Genomic DNA, 18,216 nt, shown 5'->3' with positions numbered 1-18,216 from the left:
TCTGGCCTCTATCAAAGCATTTAAGCCCACCGAGTACTTTAGTCTCATTCTTCTGCCCAGAAAAGATAACTGAAACTCAAACCACTATCCCTTTTGAAAGTTCACACAACTTCGCCGTGGCAATACTAGTGCTTCTTGGACAGAGACGTATCCAACACCTGTAACTCAGGATTTTATGCGGCATGAAAACAGAACATGAAGTTTGTAATAGTGACGGGAAGAATGGGGTGCAAGTCTCCTCCAGTGGTTACATTACAGCTGTTGGCACACCCACTGCAGTTTCCACAGTAACGAGCACTGCTGTCATTTGTCACTGCCACCTCTTTACCCTCCTAGACTTGGATGCTGATGTTCATATAAATACAAGTACAAAGGCAAACACTTGTACGAACATGATGGATTAGATGCATTAGGACAACAGTAATATCAGTTAATAGGAGACTGTTAAGGATTTAAAACAGTAGTTTCTTTTGTCTGCGTATGTTGTCTGAAGGAAGGTTTACGTTGTCACGGGCAGGATATATAGAGGAAGACATCTCCTTCGCGCCATACCCAGAGTTTGACAACTTAATTCCACGGCACACTCCACAGCACAGGAAAATTGCATCCATCCCAAATGTAAAAGGCAAAATGTTTACATTGTCATCTACGATTACCATCCATCTAAATTCAAAGAGGGACCTTTTGTGAGTGAGCACTTGCAGCTTTTATTAAAAAAAAGGGGGGGACTGGGGAACAGAAATGAAAAGAGAGATGAGAATGTTTGATTAGAGGAGATAATACAAACATGATTAAACCCAGCGGGTCTGAGTACACTGCTGTCTACCAATAGATCACCTAGAGAGATGCACTGCAACACACTCTGCAGGAGGCATGTTTGGCAGGGATGCTGATAGACATCTTGGAATTAGCCTGTTTAATAAAAAAGGAAGAAGAACAAAGAAATGAGAAAAAAATCAATGATGGAAATTTATCAGGGAAATATAAAATATTTGTTACTTTTGGCAATAAATGGGCACCAAGTGCAGGGAGCAGGAACACATCTGCTACGTAATCACGAGACATAAAATCATGTGTGGCACTGTTAACACTCAGCATTTGTTAAGCTAGAGCTCAGAACTGCTTTGAGTAAGTACAGTAGATGAAGGACAATGACTTCTTTTTCCAATTACCAGACAGCATATTTAGCTACATTAGTACTTCTGATTTCAAGCATGAGTACGTCGAGCCCTGTGCTGAACCTTGTTTTTTGTTGCTGTTAGCATTAATCACAAAAAATGATCTAGGGAAAAGTGCACTTCTAACAGTAGTTTGTAGCTCTATTGCAAATTAGCTGCTCACCTACATCACATTAAACAACATGGAGACGCACCTTTGATGCTGCTTTCACCCTTCTTACTGAATAGCAAGTGAGCTCTGTACACATGTAGGTAGGTGTGCAGGTTTTCATCAACTAGTGATGCACTCACTTACCCAACTGACTAAGAAAAGAGCAATTTATTAAGCACCTGTCTTGCATTTAATAAATGGTAAATGGCCTGTATTTATATAGTGCTTTTCTAGTCCCTAAGGACCCCAAAGCGCTTTACATATCCAGTCATTCACCCATTCACACACACATTCACACACACATCTTTCACCCCTTTTAACTAGGGTATCCACAAAGTGTGGTTTTCATTTTGCAGCTCAAAATGCATGTGTATCATGATTCCTGCCATAGCGACGAATACTGTGAAACTAAGGCCAAAAAGATGTTGTTTACGTACCATACCCAATTTCTGTTATTATATGTTTCAACAAAAACGTTCTTTGACTTTGCCCATCAAAAGTAAAAATTGCATCTGGTTTAAATTTGTCTGATGTACCTTTTAAGGGTCGGGCCCTTGTGAAGGGGCGCACCGCCTTTCGGCACTCTTGCAAAGATTTGATCGCTCCCTGAAAGCCCCTTTCTAACAACCTGCATTTGTGTATTCGCAGTGCGTGTGCTTCTGTTGTGTCAAAACTGAAAATGTGTTACAAAGCAGCAGTGCGCTCAACTCTGAATCCTAAACATGGATACGTTGCCTGGTCTAAATAAAATGTGAAAGCACACAGCATAGCGGCACGCATACTTCCTAACACGTATTAACTATTAAGACGAACGTGTTTCATCTGTAAGCTGACATCAGGACAAAGTGGGGTGCGCAGTGAGTGATGATTGTGTTTTAAATGCGCTGCGGTGAGGTGCGCAACTCTTGTCACCTGTGATGATCTTCAGTCTAGACATGCACAAGATTTCCAGGAGCAATTCAGATGTAACAGGAGCACCGGCAGCGCTGCATTTCAGAATCAAATGACCTTGAAAGAGAGAGAATTTAAATTTAAATTGGCTAAGGCTTTTGTATTTATGTGCAGACTTGGAAAAACTTTTTGATCCTACCTCGTATAGATGTAGCCTTCTAAGGGCTGCTAACAAAACCCCGGCGTTGACCGCATTTTTGAACCAGAATTAGATCCAAGAGGAAGAGATGATTGCATGCAGTTGTCTTACCACTTGTTTATTTATTTTTTTAATGTATTTTTTCAATTTTATGTTGTTATAGATGGATGTACTTAGATATATTTCTAACTGTGCTTGTGCTGGATAAATCATGCTGTTTACATTACTGAGGGTGATTTAAATGTTGAATATGGGTTGTGCGCACTTCTCCATAAAGTGAGTGTTTTAGACCTGCTTTATACTCTAAAAAATGATGAATATCCTAACCTTTAAATTATGGAACCTTTAATATGGCAGGTATATATGGTGTGTTAGAGAAACATGACATAATTTCTGACTTAAAGTAAGACAGATTCATCAGATTCAAGCATGCAAACACATTTATTTAGCAAGTGAACAGTGTGTGTGCTTAACAGGGTTAGACCTAACCTGTGACATTTTCAATAACACAAACTCTGAGCAACATGCAGAGTCACTTTTCCCCTGTTAGAGCATTTTTTTTGCCCTGTGTATACGTTTTATTTTTCAATTTATTTTATTATTAAATTTGTTGTATTATTTACTTATTATTAAAAAAGCCACATAAATGCATATTTTATGTGTCCATGTTTTACAGCTAAAGGACACCAAGTCAGCAGATCAGAAGACAACCTTACTTCACTTCCTGGCACAAGTATGTGAGGACGAATTTCCAGACGTGGTCAAGTTTCTTGACGACCTAGAGCATGTGGATCGAGCAAGCAGAGGTAATATTCTTAAACACCAAGATGCAAAAACTTCTCAACTGTACATAATAAAACTGTTATTGGACACTTGTGATATATTTTCTAAGTCTCTAAAAGCACTTTTTTTTTTATACAGTACAGAAGCCATTTTTCACCTGTTTACCAGCATGTAAGAGTCAGCTGCTACTTGATAATTTTAACACTCTCTACCTTCCACTTTCTCTGAGGTGATATCACAGTGCTGCTGTTATTTTGGTCCCCTGCTGTCAACCCAAGGTTTTTAGCTCTCCCATGGTTGCATGGTTTGAGTTTCATCTACTTCCTAGCTGAGATATTTCTAGTGATGTTTAACAGCAGAGATTTGGCAACTGGTCTTAATTGGTCATCTAAGATAAGAGTTACTACGAGGAAGCAATGGGCATACAAACTATTAACTTTTTTGATATTTTCTTTTCTGCAGTTAAAGTAAAAGAAGAAAAGGGTAATGATGGCATAATCTGTCCATGCATCTAAGCATGCTTAAATGTGAAGACTGAAGAATCTATTTAGAAAATGCCTGATATGTGATTGTGGCAATTAAGCACTTGATATAATAGTGATGATCTGGATGATAGTAAATGATAGGAGCGCTCAACCTCATTAGATAATGTGATATGGGCTTATGTTTTCACCTTTTGTCTTGCTAATGTGGAATTTACCATCTCACCTTACCTGCCCGATGTCCCTCGCTCACTCGCAGCAGTTATTATCATGCATTGGTTCTTGCCATGATTAACTTAGACTTTCCCCTCTAGATCATTTTTCATACCCCTTTAGTGACTTTATTTTCCAAAAAACAAACACCAGAAACACCTATAGACAGAAATGCATGAATCCATGAAACCCCTCTCTCCTGGTCTTCTCCGTTCAGTGAGTGACAACAAGCGGCAGTACCTCTCAATAAGATGTTTGCACATGTGCAGTGTTGTTTTTGTGGCTTGTTAGCCAGAAGGAGGATGCCCACTGAGAGAAAAGAAAAATAAGAACGACATACTGACACATACTGATTCCTCACCGAGTCATCGTTATCTAAGCAAATGAATACAGGACTACTGCACAGCTATTGTCTTAGGCTTTTGCCTGTTGATTTTGTTAGGTGACATTGTGATTATAATGTGTGATACATGTCTGTTGTTTATCTTAAATGATATTTCACTAATATAAAAAGACATTAGATTAGTATTATTTAGTTTGATATTGTCCTGTTTGTTTTTTAATAATATATGATCATAAGCAATGAAAGCTTGGCATCAGAAGGGCTACCTATACAGTGTTACCTAGAAAGAAGTGGAACATTCGTATGCATTCCTTTGTTTTACTTTGAGTTTTACTCTTAGCTTTCTGCTTCTGTTGCTCTCTCAGGGGATTGGATGTTTGTTGATTCTGTAAACATACGTTGTATTTTATCATTTTCATGTTTGATCTGTGCCACAGTCATCTCATGTGCACCGCTGTTTGATACAAACATTAATCTTCTTCTGTGGCATATCTTCAGGTTTGATGGCTTATGTTTTAGGTCATGTCTGTGACTGGGATTAAAAACATTTTTAAGTCTCTGTGTTGCTTTGAACAGAAATTGGCTGTATTGCACAGGTGTGCATGCAAACATGGGTACACACAAGTACAGAAGAAGTGCTTTGAGTGGCCAGCGTCTGTATAGTGTTGTAAAGGTCACAGCCAAGCAGGGACAGACTCAGTGGTCGGAGGAAACTCAGGCATGTCCTTTGTTCATATTGCCACAGGCAATTCACAGGAAGAAGCAGTTAGCCGCTGCCAATGTACGGCTTGTGTGTGTGAGGTCGCACTGTCACAGCGTGTTTCCTCCTGCTCTAAAGAAGATTTTACCCACTGCTCCATTCTCAGCAGGAGGGAGTGTAGGAAGGTGTGAGGAGGAGAAAACATAGGAGGATGAAAAGAAATGTGTGACTCTTTTTTTTTTTTTTTTTTTTTTGGGTTTGTTTGTTTGGACTCCGCTCATCATAAAGATTTCAATTTTTTTCCCCCCTTGTTTTGGCGCTTTGATAATCTGTAGATAAAACACTCGACAGTAGTGTTGTTATTTCTCCCAACTGTGCTGTGTGTCCAGAAGGCTTTGGCCACGATGCAGAAGTACAAGTACAATCTCTACCTCTTTACTTCACTGGCCTCAAGCTGAGTTTATTTGCATCTATATAGATATGGACTGTTTTCTGTGCTTCTGTCTTTCTTTATGATTCTATAAGCTTAGGAGATGCATGCACCGTCTAATCTCTTCACATATTATATCCAGACACACAGATCCTGTCTCTAAGCCGTGCTGGTGAGTGGCTTCCTTTTCATCGGGTCTGACAACTACTTGATGGGCATGTACTCAGACTAAAAGGCTGCATTGCATTCATATACACTAGCCAAAGAGCTTACTTGAGCATGAAAACAAGGTTGAGCAGAGGTAGCAGTAATGATATGTTCTTCCTTTGTAAATGGTGCTGTCTTTAGACTGTAACACAACCCTTGTTTCCCACTCTGCCAGTCCTGTACTTCAGTTCAGGGATCCTTTCTTTCTGTCTTCTCATTTTTGCCAATTCTCTTCTTTTTAGACCTATAATCATTTCTCCCCCTGATATTGAGATGCACTCAGTCCCTGCTGCTTCACTCTATCAGTTTGCATGTATCTCTTTAACTGCCTGTCAATATTCGTCTATCGGTCCCCGATTGTTGCTCGGTCTGGTTCTTGGTCTTTGGGTTTTGCTTGCAAGCTCTTTTTGTTTTAACTTCTTTTGCCTGTCACACCCGCAAACAGACACACACTTATAATAGACAGCAGCCGATTTGAGCAGTTAGGGCGGCTTGTTGAGTGATACTCGGTGCTGAGTTTGAAGTTGAAAGCAGACAAATACGGAGACATGTTAATGTGCTCAACCACTCTACTTCAGCTTGCAGCTTCAAAAACCGCCTGTCAGCAACATAAATGCTGTTTACTACTACGTACTGCTAAAAAGCATGTCTGCATTAGTAGAACTATGGATGTATGTGTAGTGAAAATGGAAAAGCTGTTCTGGTTATGGCCCTGGGGAATCTTTAATCAGTAACGCAACGATTCAGCTACACTGAGATGGCTCTCCAAAAATACTGTTCAAGCTTTGTTTTCTAGTTTTGTTTCATGCAGTCTAAACAATGAGCCTCAGGTTGAAAGTACTTAAAATGAGGGCTCTACAGTGCATTTTAATGTTAGTCCTGCACTGTTTTAAAGTGGTTCTGTAGATTGTACATTTTCAGATTCACCAAAACATCAGGCTTTTGCGTCAATTTTTTTCTCTCTCTCTTAGAATCCATTATATCAAAGGTGCTTATACAGTGACTGTGTGTGCGCTGGGGCTGTTTGTGGCTTGCATGCTCTACTCTTTCTCATTTATGGCATAGCAGGTTAGCAGACTAATAAAAGGATGTCAGTGGATTTTGACCTCCACAAATATTTCAATTGTTCTTCTTCCAAAATATCTTAGATCTGTCTCCGACTCCTCTGCACCAAAGAGACATTCAGGCCCCACTGCTCATAAAAATCACTCACACATAAATGCACAGAATAAGAAATCAAGTGCAAAGTGGTCAGTGAGAGAAAAGAAACATTTCCTACTGTCATTTCCTAAGTCTTGAGTTGTATACGGCTGACGTAAGCCTCTTCTGTTTTGAAACACCTTTCTGTGTGTTTTCTTTAAAGTGAAGGATCCGATAAAAGCCAGTTTTCTCCTGAAGCATACTGTATCCCTGATTCACATATAGTCTGCCTCATCTTGAGTACTCTGTGGCTGGAGTGATGACACTCTATTGTTGCATTAAGGCAGATGACCTGTGGTGACATATGCAAGGCCTTATTTGCACGTACTGTGTAGAGATCCATCATAGTTCTTAGTTCTTCTCCTTGCTTTTTGCCCCGTGCAGAGCACCTTCACTGAGACATGTTGGTTCTATTTAGTATTTCTATTGTTGGATAGCAGCATTAAGTAAGTGTCTCCTGTTTGTATTATCCAAAGTACCCAGTGTCCAAAGTATATGGATCTAATTATGTGTTAGATTCTGTTTCTCTCGTAGGATAAATAATATAAAGTTCCTAGGTTTTCATGCATATACCCTTTTGTGTGAGGTTGCTTCTTCACAAAAGCCTGCAGATTGCAAAGCTAAGAAAAGATGAGATTCCTTTTTTGTTTTGCTTTTGTCTTGCCCTCCCTTGCTCCTTTCTCAGTTACCGCATCATCACAGGGCTTTAATCATTTCTATTAACAGACTGCCTGTCTGGCCTCTTTCCTCGTCTGAATGCTGCCCACACCTTCTTCAGGCGATTTTGGTTGCCTGGTAATGCACTGAGCTTTCAGGAGAAAAGGATTTAGAGTCAGATTATAATTGTTTATTCACTTTTTTTTATATGTAGCCACACTAATCATACTGGGTGTATGGATCATTTTTAGATTTCTCATTAGTTAATACACTGACAGAGCCAGCCAGAATTTCTGTAAAAGAGCTCGGACGCAGCACCATCTAGGGGCAACTGTCTATTTTTATTTTGTTTCAATTATTATGGTTCAATTATTATCAGTAAAACTTTCTACATAACTAATTCTGTATCTGCACTCACTGAAAACTTTATTAGGTACACCTTAGAAAAACTGGGTTGGAGTGATCAGAACTGTCTTAGTTCTTCATAACATAGATTAAACAAGGTCCATGTTGACATTCCACCATCACACAGTTGCTTCAGTTTGTTGGCTGCACATCCTTGATGAGAATCTCCTGTTCATCACATCCCAAAGGTGCTCTACTGGATTAAGATCTGGTGAATATGGAGGCCAAGAAAATGTGCCAAGAGCAACCTGAACCGTTTATAAAGGCAGGATAGATCTGTGCTTTCATGTTGTGGATGTCTAATTCTGACCCTACTGAGTGTTGCCTGAGACCAGGCAATGTTTTTCTAATCTTCTATTGTCCAACTGTGGTAAGCGAGGGTCAGTTGAAGCAGTTGTTGCTTTTCTGCATGTCTTGGTTGTAACAAGTGATTATTTGAGTTCTTGTTAGCTTGAAACAGTTGTGGCACTTTCCTTTGACCTCTTGCATTACTGAGGCTATTTCACTGAGAGAATTACTGGATATTTTGTTTATTCCAACCATTTTTTGTAAACCCGAGAGATGGTTGTGTCTTAAAATCCCAGCAGATCAGCAGTTTTTGACACCAACCTGACTAACCGTGCCACATTCAAAACCACTTTAATCACCTTTCTTCCCCATTCTGATGTGGTGGCCATGTCTACATCTCTAAATGCATTAAGTTGCTGCCATGTGACTTAATATTTTTGTGTTCTCTGAGGTAGTGCTTTGATTGTGTGATCCTGTGAAAATAACACGTTAAATTTAGTGCTGTCAATAGATTAAAAAAAATTAACTAACTAATCTCACAATTTTCTGTTATTAATTGCGATTAATCTCAATTACTTTATTAATAGCCTGGCTCCAATTACATTTTTTTATTCTTTATATTTTAAGTAATTATCGTTGTTCACCGAAGTCCAGTGGTCTCCGGTGAGAGCGACATTCCTTACTTGCACAAGCTTGCTGGACTGCTGAGCCCTCTGGTCCCCATACAAAGTGTGCAGTCTCGACACAATGGTTCCTCTCGAGGGCAGATTGTAACACTCATCTCCTGATGCAGCACGAATGACTTCTCTCAGTCCATCATCTTCTACTATGCTAACTGGTCGGCAGTTTTTAGCTATCCAAACAACCAAGGAATTGGTTACCTTTTCTCTCACATTTTTTGTTATTCGTCCACAAGCACCATACTCCTGAAGCGTAGACTGGCGAGGTCCCGTAGAGGTGGATTCAGTTGGGTGTTTTGCTCTCAGGTGATACGCCAGTGATGAACTGCTTCTGTGGTACTTGAATTCAGCGTTGCAAATTGTGCATCTTACTCTCGTTTTGTCCAACAAGCCATCAGGCAACTTCTTAAAGAGAAACTTTCCACCCAAAAGTCCGCCCTCGTCCATGCTTGCGTGTGTTAGCTAGTGTTAGCTAGATAGTAGCATGGTGTCACTTCTTCTTCTAATCATTTCTGTCAGGCCAAACGCCAGCATAGCACACTGTTGCCCCCTCCACCAGAGGTGCTCATGAATTTAAAGGTCTTAGATTACAGGAAATTAATAAAAAAACAAAATCAGCGTTAAATTTTTTTAATGCATTAAACATTTCGCGTTGATCTTAACAATTAACGCGATAATTTTGACAGCACTAGTTAAATTCATTTCAAAGACCAGCAGCACTGATGCTTGCTGCAGAAATTCCAACATTAACCATAATTTTATTACTAGCTTTAGCCACCACCTGCTAACTTAATAATAACCTAACAGACAGCTAATGTGGCTACTTGGTAGCTGCTAAAAGTTAAACAGTCAATGTGTGTGCTAGCCACTAGATTACCATTTATAATAACTATTGAACACTTTAATGTCGTTGAAGGGGGAGTCTTCAAGTTTTCAAAAAAAGTATTGGCAGGTGCCATGTGCCCATCTGTGTGCAGGATGCTGTGTGAGGGCCAAGACAGCACTGTTAGTATCAGTACTGTTGAAAATGAGAATCTAATCTGATAGTAAGTTTTAATGTTGATTAGTATCTGAGTACAGGATTGAAAATGAATTAACAAAGTAGCTCCTTTTCTATAGTAATCACAGCAATTGGCCTATGATTTATGCATAGGAGAGTTGTTTCAGGATTTAAAAAAATAATAATCATTAGTGTCCCATAAGGTGTCACTTCCTAATAACCATTTTAACTCTTCCAGAAGTCAGAGATAGGAATATTTTTCCTCCACATTGCTACAGTTCTCCTCAAAGATACATTAATTCATACTTAAAGAGCCTTCTGCCTTTTTTACTGTCCATAAAAACAGGATGATTTCTTTAAAAGAATTGCAGAGCAGTTGCTTTGTGAAGGCGTCTCTGATGGAGATATTATTAGTCACAATCTACTTTTGAAGCAAGAGTTTTAAATGTCTGCTCCTTTAAAGCTTTTGACTGACCGCAGGTATCATTGCAGGCATACAAGTAAGAGATAAAAGAAGGAAGAAAGAAAATTAAAATCCAAAAATCGATAAAGTGAAAATGCATTCAGGACAATCTAAAACACGCGACGAGTAAAAAGTACTCTTTAGCTGCGGTGTTACTGAAGTGCACTCAGTCTTCTTTCTCAATTATAAGTAACAGGTTGAAAAGTGCCACCTGCCTTTTCCTCTCAGCACGCTGAAAGCATAAGCTGGTAATTTGTACATTTCACGAGTGTGGACATTCACATGTTCACACATACACTCTGTTAAACTTCAAATGAAAAGCACAACTTCAGTAATGCAAACTTTGTAGAATATTAGGAGTCAAGATGTCTGAGAGAACATGTGTGTGAATCCAAGATGGTAGGTTCCCATCAGGAAATGGGTTTATGCTCTAAAGTCAGAGGAAAGCTTAACTACATTGAAGTCTTTCTCTTTTTTTTCTTTTCATAAAGCATGTATTAGGATCAAGGGAAATTTGAAACTACTTAAAATTAAGCAGCTTATGCCTTTTTGTCAAGTGGGGTCTAATCGGGGTAATTTAAGCCATATGCTATATTCAGTCACTAGCTTAAAGTGTCAGCCATGACCAACTTAGCAGAAAGTTAGGCTTCACGTTCCACTGCTTTCCAACCTGCATGATCCATGCACCTGTTGATAAGACTAAAGTCCAAGGATTAATAGAATAGAAAGATATTAACTCAATCAGCCACACCTTCATGCATTCAGGGTGTGCAGTACTGCTGTATCTGTTGCTATGTAATGCACAGAAGTCACACTTACCGAGTAAATGTAAAGCCTTGTGTTCAAAAATGCTGGTGACACAATGTTTTGAAAATTTAAATCGTGTATTTAATTGTGAACAGTGCAAAGAGATAAGACTGCGTTATCTCTATGAGCCACGGTCGCCCCGTGGCTCAGGGGGTTGGGAATCGCATCTGTAACCGGAAGGTCGCCGGTTCGATCCCTGGGCTCTCTGTCCTGGTCGTTGTGTCCTTGGGCAAGACACTTTACCCTACTTGCCTACTGGTGTTGGCCAGAGGGGCCGATGGCACAATATGGCAGCCTCGCTGCTGTCAGTCTGCCCCAGGGCAGCTGTGGCTACAACTGTAGCTTACCTCCACCAGTGTATGAATGTGAGAGTGAATGAATAGTGGCATTGTAAAGCGCTTTGGGTGCCTTGAAAAGCGCTATATAAATCCAATCTATTATTATTATTATTATTATTATTATTATTATTATTATTATTATTATTATTATCTTGAATACCAGCTGCTGTTGTTTCAACAGTTACAGTAGGTAGGTGGGGTGTTTGTGTGGTTTTTTTGTTTCAGGTTGTACCAGATATTTTCAGTGGGTGATACTTTTGGACTCTAGACAGTCCAGACTAGTTCCTGAAGTTTTTAACTACTGAGCCTCGCTGTTGTAATATGTGAAATATGAAATATGCTAGATGCTACTCTTATTTTGAAAATGCAGCAGTTTACATTTTGGTCTTTACTATGGCCTGCTTTACTAACTAACTAATTCTAATTCTGTGTAAAGTTAAAATGATTTGAAAATAACTGGATTCAGTGTTTAGTTTCCTGAAATGTTGAAGGACAAAACTTTGGGAAATACGATTCCATATTTGGACTCTTGATGCGACTTCTCCGTAATACTGACTGCACGATGATGGCTGATTGAGTATTTCAACATCAAGTATCACAACACCGAGTATTAACATAGCAGTCATTTGCTTTCACTACAGTTTGTGTGACGGCAAGGGTATTGTATTTTAATGTTAGGTTGTTTACCGCAAGCACACGACCGTGAGGAAAACAGAATAACGAGCAGTTATGTATTAAACATACTTTCACTTGATGCTTATATTTTGTCATTGTTTATTCCCACAGTGTTTTGGGCACAGTGTGAACCCATAATAAGTCTGCTTTGCGATCGAGCTGGCTTCTCTTTCATTTTCCCTGTTGTTTTGTTATTGTGCGTTGTTTTTCTGATTCTTCCAGTGCTTGAAAATAATAATGCATTTGATTGTACCTTTAATTGAGTTGTCCTCACATGTGCTTTTATGAGTGTATGTATGCGCGTCTGAAAATATGTGGGTGTGTGTCAGTGTCTGCAGAGAATCTGGAAAAGAGCCTCAGGCAGATGGAGAGGCAGCTGCTGCAGCTGGAGAGAGACCTGGAGACTTTCTCCTCCTCCGATGACCCCAACGACATGTTTCTTACCAAAATGGCTATATCCTTTACACGTGTATGCATAGGCTCATCTCTGTGGGCCATCATGCAGTGAGTTACAGTAATGAACTCTTCACAAAGACAGAAGAATATCACTGAATGTGAATTTTATATCTTTACAGTAAGTCACAGTGGTGCTGTGTAGGCTGGTTATGGAGCAGGTTTCAGGTTTAATTAACAAGTTAAACCTAACATCAGGAAAAATGGTAAAGACTTCTCAGATATTTAACATGTGGTGTGTCTTATTAAATGATATGACCTGTGTGAAACGTGGTTAAAAATTTTTTGGCTCAACTTCACCTACTTTCAGTGAGTACAAAGATGTGGACAAGTCTTTTGTAGTATAAATAACTTTATTTATTGCTTCTATGTACATCTGTAAATGAGGCATCGCGTGCTTTAAAGTGAAATGGCAGATGTGGACACTATACGGACAGAGGTATTAGGCTATTTACATATTATACGTACAGCAGTTATTATGACTGTATATGCATCTAGTTTGCAGTCTAAATTCATATAAATTTGACCCACACTTTCTGGGAAGGCTTTCTATGGAAGTCATTGCCTGGTTATTCAGAATAGCACTGGTAAGGTGAGAGGCGGATGTTGAAACTCATCTGACCACATCTGACTTTATAAACCTTACTTGTGCATCGTGGCATAGTCACCCTGGAAAATAAAAGGGCCTTTTCCAAACTGCTCCCACAAAGTTGGATGCACAGAATTGTCCCAAATGTCTTAATAAGATAAATGTTAAGATTTCCCTTCACTGGATATATAGCTATCCTATTTAAAAGGTCTGTGATATGTTTTATGGTGACCCATGATGAAGACCATAAGCCAAAAACCTTTGGTCATGGAGTAAATTTGTTCTTTATACTACAAGTATTTATATACTTTTGAGATCACACAAGATGCAAGGAATGGGGTGAAATGGAGGCAAATGATCCTCTCAGCCAAAAGGAGGAGGGAAAAAAAAAGGTAATAATATGCTTTTAAGTAGAAAGGGAGAGAAGAATATACAGTCCTCCCACCCATCCTCTCTTGGTTTCCAGTGATGTGCACAAGTGATGAGTGGCATCCCATTCTGCAGTCAAGTTTTGTACCAGTACCCCTCTTAGCTGCTTTTGAAGTGTACTTAAGACTGAGGCTATCTTCAAAATCAAGAGAGAAGCTAAAGAATGTGAATTATGTTGCGTTTGACTTTCTGTCTTTTGTTTTCAAAAGCCACAAATGTGTAATTTCTTTTTACCATTTGTCTGCCCACGTGGGAAATTGAAGTCCATTGCTGACATCGGTCTACATTTTGACAGCAGTGTAAATGATTCATTGTCTTCTGAGGTAGTTCTAGAGGATCAGGTTGACAGGTATGTCTCAGGCCAGGTGAGTAAGTATGTGTTCAATAATACACCTTGCACCCAGCCTCCTTCATGTAGTTTTGATCAATAGCCTAGGGGTTGGGGCACTGATGGCTTGTGCTGTAGTAGTTAGCAAAGAACTTGAGTGCAACACAGTAAGGTTCACTGAGAATGGATCTGACAGCTGTTTTTTCTACTTTGCTTTTCAATTCCTGATGTCTTAGCACTGATTAAAAACTATGAAAACTCTGAACTCTCTTTTGGTAAAAATGGAAAAACTGGAGGTAAAGTGTAATGTAGACGAATAACACAGGTTATTGATGAGGCGTCTGGTGTCAAAATAAGACCCTAGACGCACAGTACAGTGGTCCCTCGCTATAACACAGTTCACCTTTCGCAGCCTCGCTGTTTCGCAGATTTTTTGTGTGCAATTTTGCATGCTGTTTTTTGTTTGTTTTTTTTGACAGCTCATTGAGTTCTGCATCCTGATCGAATGTAGGCCATTGTCAGTCAATGTCTTCCATGCCGTGTCTCCTGTACAGTACAGACTGCATCAAGCTTGTCAAATTTACATAAATCTTTGATCACTAGCAGTGTGACTCTAAAGTAAGTTTTTAAGTTTTTCCCCAACAAACACAACAATGTCAACAAAACTTTTCGCACCACCAAAGGCACTTGCGGTACCAACCAAAAGGCAGAGGAAGATGCTAACCATCGCACAGAAAGTTGGACTTCTGGACATGGAAGGTAGAAGTTACTGTATTTTTCTGACCATAAGGCGCACCAGATTATAAGGCGCAATAAGCAAAACAAAACAGTCAGATAAGTCAAACTTTATTCAACTCATTCTTCTTGCTTCCTCCACTTCCGTACCATTGATTCATTAATGTTGAATTCTCTCGCAGCTGCTCTATTCCCATGTTCTGTACCTGGAAACAGGGTTTGATCTTTGGTTTCATTCTATAATACTGGACTTATTTTTCTATGAAGGTTTGAACTTTGAGAGAGTTTAAACAAGAGAGAAAAGTGTGAAAATGTTCATGCCTGTCTGAGAAAAGTGTATAAAGTGTGTAGTGAGGAGGGTTTTATGGCCTTAAAACATCTATAATAATTGTAAAAAAATTAAGCTGGCTACTTCACGGATTTCACGTGTCGCGGGTTATTTTTAGAACCTAACTCCTGTGATAAACGAGGGACCACTGTAAACCAAAAATGTTAACTAGATGAATGTTACACAATTTTTTATTTTTTATACATTATCATGTGAGAGTAACAAACATTAGCTACTGCTTGGAAATGAACTCTGAGCATTGCAAGGTGAAATATTGACTGGTCGTTAAAGTTACTGCCACATTGTGACTAACAAAATCCAAAATAGAACTCCAATTTAAATTTTTTATGCTACGCTGTATGTAAGGCCTTCCTCTCAGCCATGATGGCACCTTTCTAGATCTCCAAGCAGCAATTTCCATAGGGACTAATGCACTTCCATACCATCAGACTTTTGGAATGAGCTGATAACAAGTGGGATGATCCCTCTCCTCTCTAGTCCAGAGTATACATGTTTACTAAACTTTCAAATTCCAATTTGTCTGACCACAGAACAGTTTTCCACTTTTCCTCAGTCCATTTTATGAGTTTTGCCCCAGAGAAGACTGTGGCTGCTTCTTTGGATGTTAGAACTTTTACTGAACTTTTGGATGGCACAATGAATGATGTTCACAGACTGATTTCTGAAAGTGTTCCTGAGCTGCACTAATTTGACAGAATCGTGCTTGTTTTTAATGCAGTGCTGACAGAGGGCCCAAAGATCACAGGAATCCAGTATTGCTTTTCTACCTTGTCCCTTTTGTAGAGAAATTTCTCCAGATTCTTAGAATCTAGTGAATCTTTTGATATTATGTATTGTAGATGATGTAGGTGATGAGGCACGTCCACAATTATTTTCCTTCTTATTCAGAAACCAAGTGCTTTAGTAATTTGGCTTAAGGTTTTTAACCAACATTAGTAAGCAGTTTTATAATGAAGCTTTTTAATTACATTTACACTTCCCTCCGTCCTGCATCCCTTAACTGCTTATGTTAAGAAGACTTGTATTTCAAATTAAGCAAAACTGATTACAGTAGATTTGCAGGCATACAGGAGATAACATTTCTAAAAGTACTTTTGACAAGCAAATATTTATATTTATTTATTATTTAAAAAGTTTTATTGCTAAGCCTTTTGAAAAATGAACCAGTCATGTTAGCACTGCAGATCAGCAAATTCTCCGGTAACCAGCTAAACACGAGAATCTCAGGGTGTCACATTGGTGACATTGAAAATCCCATTTTCACTTCATGTGCCACTTGAGTTTACATTTACTGTGTGATTGGTCTAGTGTTACACTTCTAAATGTGAGCTAAGCTTGTAGAGGTGGTAGATTAGAAAATGAGAGAAGCAGAAGGAGAATGATCAAATGAAGACAGGCAGAATGAAAAGTGATGGGATGGGAGAGATGGGTGCTTTTGAGAATGAGCTGCAGTGGACCATTGCTTTCTCTGGAATAGGGAAGAAGTCAGGAGAGTGGGAACAGATATTTCACACCCCACGATACTTATCAACCACAGCTCTCAGCTATTTTTCTTTTTCTTTTTCTCTTGCTTTCCGTCAGTTGCTCAGACTTTCCTCATGCCTCTTTCCCCCAGCCCCTGGCTTGGAAAGATATTACTGACAAGTCAATCTGGGAGGAGTGCCTATTGAACAGCATTTACCCAGCTGTGAATAGGTAGTCCCATCCCCAGCCAGATTCAACTGAGGCCAAACCTCAAATAGGTCCATCAATTGAGCTATAATGAAGGGGCACAATAGGAGCCAGAGAGGCTGTCCACACACTTGTGCAATACCACACACACGGCACACTTGCTTCTGAGACAACAGTGTTATAGTCATTAGCAGGACAGATGTCTAAGGACATAAGAAGAAATTATTCATACAGTTTAAAACAGATTAAATCATTTTTTAATCTCAGATTCTATTTTGTCATACAACAAAAGATTTGAATTTCACTTGACAAGGTCATCATGTACGATAATAGACAGCGACGATTATGATTTATGGAATATGGAAAGGGAATAAAACTGTAGCATAAATATATTTTGAACAGCCAATTCACGGTTACTAAATTTTTGCATTGAGTGAATAGTGAGTTTGTGTGTGTGTGTGGTGACAGCACTGTATGCCCTGCTGGTGGGCTTGATGCGTTTTAGTACTTTGACTCTTCCCCCCTCCCCTCCCCTCCACCACCTCTCCAGCACATGTTGACACAACCATTACCCATTTGTCCTCATCCACACGAACGTAGCAAAGCTGTCCTGCGCTTCAGATAGGAGGGCCTTGTATTGCTCTTTCATCTTAAAGTCAAGTCAGACTTGTATTTGCAGTATTTGCTAGGTCAGACTGTTGAAGACATAACCATTTTGTGTAAAGCCCAACTCTTGCACTCTTCAAGCATTTTAGAGTGCAAAGACTTGTTGCCTTAAAAATCCTAAGAGTAATACTGTGCTTGCTGCAGCATTTGGAAGTGAGCCAGAGTCAAGAGCAGAGTTAAATGCAAACACATCTATTTAACTGTGTTTACACTAACTTGGAAACTTTTTCAGTAAGCAATATTCTCATTAGTTAGGCTTTGAAAAAACTGGTGGGCAGGGTTAACGTTAAAGTACAATGAACTTTAAGTGCAGCAAAAATGGAGTAGTGTAAAATGCACACACTTTGACCTGACTGAGAGCTCTTAATGCAAACGTTGGTTTATTGGCATTTTATTTCCAACTTAATTTCTTTGCAAAAACAAGAGGGAATGGCTCTCACTTTTGTTGTCAAGTTGGAGATGCTCTCATCAGCCTTTAATGGATACTTGTTGTGAAATGTAACAATGACCTTGACCACAACCCTCACAGCTTCAGCAAAGTTGCACGGGAGCAATATGACAAGCTGGTGATCATGCACGGCAACATGGAGACGCTGTATCAGAACCTGCTGGAGTACTTTGCTATTGATCCTAAGAAGACTTCTGTGGAGGAGCTGTTCACTGATCTCAGCAACTTCCGTTCAATGTTCACTGTGAGTACATGGTGCAATCCTTCATTTTATATTTATTTTTTTAATATCTTGAGTTGGAGACATTTGCATATTGAATAATGTTTTGACTTTTCATTAAACCTGTCCTGCTATTAAAGCCACACAGGGATTAGCACAATATTTGTGTTACAGGAACTTATATGTCTTAATGAGAAATGAATGACTCAGCCTGTCTCATATTAAGATGTGCTTTTTT

The 18,216-nt window shown here is 39.2% G+C and overlaps 1 protein-coding gene across 3 annotated transcripts in view; it reads left to right on the top strand.

Moving 5' to 3' along the window:
• The window catches only part of LOC309702738 (protein diaphanous homolog 3-like), a 165,862-nt gene that overhangs the window by 70,894 nt on the left and 76,752 nt on the right, over positions 1 to 18,216 (top strand). For 2 of the 3 annotated variants that reach the window (XM_082527368.1, XM_082527370.1), the window contains 3 exons: positions 3,096 to 3,225; positions 12,420 to 12,557; positions 17,851 to 18,002. In XM_082527368.1, coding sequence (XP_082383494.1) covers positions 3,096 to 3,225; positions 12,420 to 12,557; positions 17,851 to 18,002 — 420 coding nt within the window. Of the gene's footprint in view, positions 1 to 3,095; positions 3,226 to 12,419; positions 12,558 to 17,838; positions 18,003 to 18,216 lie in introns of all 3 variants that reach the window. The other variant, XM_082527369.1, reaches the window with a different exon arrangement.

The sequence above is a fragment of the Aulonocara stuartgranti genome (genome assembly GCF_965226115.1).
Source record: "Aulonocara stuartgranti genome assembly, chromosome: 1".
Lineage (NCBI taxonomy): Eukaryota > Metazoa > Chordata > Actinopteri > Cichliformes > Cichlidae > Aulonocara > Aulonocara stuartgranti.
Note: the sequence above shows the minus strand (reverse complement) of the source record. Positions and strands in the feature narration are given on the sequence as shown.